At 46.5% G+C, this 6,000-nt stretch overlaps 1 protein-coding gene across 1 annotated transcript; it reads left to right on the top strand.

The window, feature by feature from the left end:
- The first annotated feature begins 1,336 nt into the window (after positions 1-1,336).
- Positions 1,337-4,245, top strand: LOC126533929 (ATP-dependent DNA helicase DDX31-like). Its single transcript, XM_050181152.3, has one exon. It carries the CDS (start codon positions 1,604-1,606, stop codon positions 3,707-3,709), a length of 2,106 nt encoding a protein of 701 aa, XP_050037109.2. The 5' UTR covers positions 1,337-1,603; the 3' UTR covers positions 3,710-4,245.
- Positions 4,246-6,000: the final 1,755 nt, after the last annotated feature.

Here is a 6,000-nt window from a genome sequence, read left to right as displayed (position 1 = left end):
AGTGCCATGTGGTAGTGAACAGATGTGCAGTTCTTTTCTGTTTTATGGGTGATTTATGGGTTTTATGGGTGATTTATGGGTTTTTTCTTTCTGTACGTTATTTAATAACTTCGTGTGCTCAATTTAGCACTTAAAAGGAAGCCTTAATTTAGGAGCTCCTATCTAAATACAAAGAAACGGAGCATTTATTTTGTTCAGAATATTCTGCACCGAATTTGACTAGATTTGTTGTATATTAAAGAAAGGTATCTGAAGAAACGTCCACTGACCGTAGGGAAGAATTTTATTTATGCTATGAATTTCTTTTTGCAAAAGTTGTCCAAAGTTGCAAAATTTAAGAAAACTGAAACATCAATCTCATTATTGTTTAACTCGAGACTAAAAAATAAAGAAGCAAAGCAATAAAGGAAAAGAATCACAATTTTATCAATTGCACCTACCCAGATATCTAAAAAAAATTATCCATATAATCCAATCTGAAATATGTTACTAATAGTGAGTTGGACTTTTTCTGTAAACATTGTAAAAATTTCACGAATTTGCAAAGTCGTACGTCCTATCTTCCCGGTTCAAATACTTTAACAGATGCAGTTAACAAAGCGGCGTTATCTGTTTTCGGTACAGAGCTTAAAAGTTAAATTCTCCACAACCACAATCTGATCATGAAGCACGCCGTAATGGGGCACTCCGGATTAACTTCGACCGCCTGGGTCTTTTTAACGTGCCCCCACTGCACCGTACACGGGAATCGGTACAGAGTTGTGATCCTATAAACATTGTACTTCAGTATTTTTTCTTCTTTTTAATTCTTACCCACCTTGGCAACTTCTCGCAATAAAGAAAGGAGGAAAAGGAAGTAAAGAAATGCCCAAAGTCTAAATTTTGCCTTCTGTTAATTTTGGTATAATTAAGCACCAGATTTCACTCAAATCGCTTCAGCGGTTGTTTAATTAGAGCATTTCTGCATTTCGTGTGCATTTCGATTTACCGTACGACTCCCCCAAATGTCCACCTTGATATGACGAGACAAATATAGCTTAATGAGCTTGTATGCGACGAATCGAGCAAGAAAACAGAATACAGGATTCGTGCCAGCGTTTCCAAGCCGTGTCGCGCACAGCAGCGCAGCGGTGTAAATCCGTTTTGTATAGCGCGCCGTTTTTTTATTGAGCTGGATGAATGGTGCGAGTCTGATCATTGAAACAAGTCAGACAAGTCCAACAAGTCTGTGGTAAAACCAAGTAGCGCCACCTTTTAACGAGTCACAACGCGGCCAAAAATATTGCCAACGTGTTGCTAGCGCCATCTCTGAAGTGGTGAAGCAAGTCCTTTGAAGAGAGTACGTGTTAAGCCTAGTCTATTTGCGGGCTCTCGCTAGTCGCGCATTCTCCATGCGCTCTCTGTTTCCGTCTTCGGCGTGTTTTTCGACAGCGTGTTCGAAACGTGGAACGTTCTCCGCGCCATGTATTCACCCTGCAATGCGTTTAGAACTGTGAGCGACCTTTGCGAACCAACATGAAGCTTGGAGAGCGTTGCACTTGCTTTCAGATCGCGTGGTAACCGCATCGAAGCTCTTTGAAGTTCCCCGTCATCTCACGTGGCCATGGAAGTCACCGGTGATCTCGTGCTCAACCTGAGCACCGAGTTCCAGCCTCGGAAGAAACGTTCGGCACCTCCGACCACTGCTGCGGCAAGCTTTCGCGGAGGCGCCGGGAAACCACCCTCGACTCCTGCGGTCGCCAAGAAGCAGCGGGCGCCAACCCAGGCGTCATCGAAGCCCGCGAAAGTCAAGTTCAAGTTTGGTGCGCACTCTGGTAAGCGAAGTCGCGACGACGAGTCGGGAGCTAACACCGATGGCGATGCAGAGAGGCCCAAAGGTGAGCTGCCGTTTCCGCGGAAAAAGAAGAACTTCACTCACTCGCTGTTTGGCGGACGAGGCTCTCTCGAAGAGCCCGAGCCGACGAGCCAACAGCAGCAGACAGCAGCCGTCGACCCCAAGAACGAGCGCGTCTTTTCGTCATCGCAGTTCGCCGAGTTCAACGTGCACCCGCACCTGGTCGCCTGCCTCCGCGACCGCTTCCAGATCACGACCGCCACCGAAGTGCAGAAGTTGGCCATTCCATCCCTCCTCGACCACCGCGACACCCTGATCAAGTCGGCCACGGGCTCCGGTAAGACGTTGGCCTACGCGCTGCCCATTCTCCAATGTCTGCAAGAGATCCGACCCAAGCTGACTCGCGCCGACGGCGTCCGTGCCGTCGTCGTCGTGCCGACCAGGGAGCTGGCGTTGCAGACGTATGAGAGCTTTGAGAAACTTAGCAAGGCCTGCACGTGGGTAGTGCCGGGGGTCTTGATGGGAGGCGAGAAAAAGAAATCTGAGAAGGCGCGGCTCCGTAAGGGGCTCTCCGTCGTCATCGGCACTCCGGGGAGACTCACGGACCACCTGGAGCACACGGAATCGTTTTCTCTGAGCAAGACATCCTGGCTGGTCATCGACGAGGCCGACAGGATGCTCGAGCTCGGCTTCGAGGAGTCGATATCGAAGATCGTTACACTTTGGAAGGAGCAGAGGCAAGTGGAAGGGACCTCCGTGCTCCTGTCGGCAACGTTGACCAAAGGTGTAGAGCGGCTGGCAGGCCTCACGCTGGAGGATCCGGCAACTGTGGACGTAGCGGTTGAAGCGGGAGCTAACGAACTCGAAGAATTTGTCCTGCCCCCTGGCCTGAGCCAATACTACCTCCAGGCTCCCGTCAAGCTGTCGCAGATGGCCCTGTGCTGCCTGCTCCTCGAAGCGTGCGTCGAGTCAGAGCGTGGCAAAGTCATTGTGTTCTTGGCTACTCAGGACTCTGTCGACTTTGAACATGCCCTCTTCTCTTCGGTCTTGGGCATCATGCTCGAAGACACGGAGAAGCGAATAGACTTTGTTAAGCTCCACGGTGAAATGACCCAGCATGACCGTGCTGAAGTTTTTAACCGATTTCGAGAAGCAGCATCTGGTGTTCTCTTCACGACCGACGTGGCATCGAGAGGTATAGACGTTCCTCAGGTTGACCTCATTGTACAGTGTTGCGTGCCGCTGCGACCTGAAGAGTATGTCCATCGTGCCGGGAGGACCGCGCGGATCGGTGCCAAAGGAAAGGTTGTTCTCCTGCTGTTTCCCTCGGAGGTTGGCTTCCTAGATGTCCTTGCGCAAAGAAACATTCATCTGGACCAAATGGAACTCAAGGGTGTCCTGTCTAAGGTTTTCACCATCAAGTCTCACATCCTTGAGGCCAAGACTGATCCAGGACAGAAGCTGAAAACGATGGAGGACTTTGTGACAGCACTCCAGCTCATCTTCGAAAGTGAGGTCTACAAGGAGACTGCTCTGCAGGAAATGGCAAAGAAAGGGTTCCTGAGTCACATTCGTTCATATGCGTCTTATCCTCGTGCCATGAGACACGTGGTGTCATTCAAGGCCTTGCATCTGGGGCACCTCGCCAAGGCATACTGCCTGCGAGAAACTCCAAGCAGCCTTGGAGCACAGTGGGCCTCACAGCCACAGGACACTTCAGGGCGTCGTTTCGGGCACAAGAATGCCCGTTTCAGATCGACTGACAAGCACGGAAAATATCCGAAGCCACCTGTCAAAAGGATGAAAATTTCAGAGTATGACAGCGGCCTTGTGGAATCAAAGAAAAAGAGAAGAAAACATGTTCACAATAACTGAACACATCTGTGAGGACAGTGTTGTTTTTTAGTATGTGTGGTGCTCTGGCAACATTTGCTTGCACTGTAAACATGTTGGTGGTGACTTATCATTCAGTGAAATCTTGACCCTATGCAGAAATTTTGGTGCCACAGACATTTCAGTACATGCCTTGATTGCTTTTTTGGGCAGTGACAAAGCAGTTTGTGTGTTTGAAGAAAACCCTGCTCATTGCTCACAGCCGTTTTCTGGCACCCTGAAATTGTCACGGTTGCCAAATTTCTGATTCATGTGCTGCTGTCACAAATTTCCTGTCATTAATTATGTCATGTGCTATGTACAAGAACACAGCTACAGGGATCATATGGGGATAACAATTGTTCGGTCCATGCGTCTTCAATAGTACGCTTTTAGTGCTTCCCATAATGTCATGGCATGGCAGATGCACTGATCACGTGGGAGGATATGTACCCGGACCCACTCTCTACTGTTGTATTTCAAGTGTGCATTACCAGATTCTAAGTCATCAAATAAATGCTCACAGACATGCTATCTGGCTTGTTGAGTTTGTCTGTTACTCTACCCTTTGTCATTGCCAACCCAGGGCCAATTTATGGGCTGTATTTAGGACCTTGGTTAACAGACACTTTAAAGGATTTATTTATATAGTATGCTGTGTTGATATGGAGTACTGGTAATGTTAAAGGGACTGGCAACCAATTTTCATGGTACCTATATTTTTTAATGCAATGGAAAGCTTACAGGTCAGAGTGTCCAATCATGAAGTGGCAATGCAGAAAACGCCGTGGTGCATATTTATCAGAATTTTTTTATTTGCAGTGAGGATGTAGTTAATCACTGGAATCATGCTCAAAATGGTGATAGGTGAGCGCAATAGTGACTGTACGCAGGCATTAGTGGGAGGCAGACGACAAGTGTGGCCGTAACTGTGAGAAAGTATTATTTTGTTTGTCAAATCGATGTTTCTGCAATTCATGTTTTCCAAAGTGTTAAAATATTTCTGCGATAATGGCTACGTGTTTTCGTGGTTTCCTGTCCAACTGCGTTGGTATTTACCCAGTCAAAATGAAACCGTGCTTTCACACGTAATACGCAGTTCAGCGTGTTGCCGTAACCGTGTATGCATGTTTGATTTCTGAAGCATACAATAAAGCGCAAGTGTCTAATAATATAGCAACTGAAATTTTAAGCAATTAAGCCGACTTGCATAGAGTAATCTGATAGACCACATACGAAGTACCAAGATTTCACCGCCAGGCCTCTCCACTTACTGGATTTTGAGACTTACCAATTTTAAATTATGATTCCTACTTATATTGCGAACAGCGTGCTGGATTCTATCTCTATAAATCATGGTCATTTAATTTCCATCAACGTCTCACAACACATTCTCGCGAGTTGTCAGTCCCTTTAAATGCAAAGCCATAAAAAAGTGTTGTGGATAATTGTAGAATATGGGAATACAGGATACAAGAGTAGGTGGCATGAGTATATGTGCTTTGCAGTGCTGTGTCACCTGCTCTTGCTTGTTGCCTCGCTGTACAATTAATTCTGCCATGTCAACAAGCTCAACTGTGTACCCAATAGGCACAAATTTTCATGGTTCTCTCTTAGTTCACAGTAGCACAGTATTATACGCTCCATAGGTGTTTCTCAGCTGTTCGAATGAGGCTGCTGAACTCGTCTTTTATTGCCGTAAAATTACGAGGGAGACGGCTAGTAACATTTCTGGTTTTCGTGCTAAAAGTTGAGGCCGAGTTATACATTTCCCCTGGGATTAACTGTTGTCATTTTTGATCACAAGATCATGAGAAAAATTCGCTTCGTTTGTGTGTGGTGCAAATAGCACTTGCCATATGTTTTGCACCATAATTCTCTGGCGTAGGTGTGAGAATGCTTGAAGAGGCTTCCTTGGTAGTGCCACATTAATGTCTGCTGACACATCAGAGTGCATGTGTTGAAACGGTTCAATAATGTGACTTGGGTAAACAAGATGGTGCATATCTGGGAGCAAAACAGCACTGAGTAGGGTACACAGAATCGGGAGACATGGTTTGACACTGTCCTGACACTGAGAAATTATTTTCTGTGTGAACGGTTAATAGGTCGACAGCTGGCAAAGGTCTGCATGCCTTTGTCGTATGAAGTGTCTTGTGAAGCATGTGTGTGCGTGTATATTGTGGGAACTGTACCGCGCGGGACAAACCCATTTTAAAGAAGAGGCTTCGGCACTGCACCTTTAATGCTTTTACTGCCCAGTTAAAATCATAACACTGTGTTTGTTTCGTTTG

This window comes from Dermacentor andersoni, chromosome 7 (assembly GCF_023375885.2).
Source record: "Dermacentor andersoni chromosome 7, qqDerAnde1_hic_scaffold, whole genome shotgun sequence".
NCBI lineage: Eukaryota > Metazoa > Arthropoda > Arachnida > Ixodida > Ixodidae > Dermacentor > Dermacentor andersoni.
Note: the sequence above shows the minus strand (reverse complement) of the source record. Positions and strands in the feature narration are given on the sequence as shown.

Coding starts and splice junctions, on each gene's coding strand:
- LOC126533929 (XM_050181152.3), top strand. CDS start 1,604: ATGGAAGTCACCGGTGATCTCGTGCTCAACCTGAGCACCGAGTTCCAG.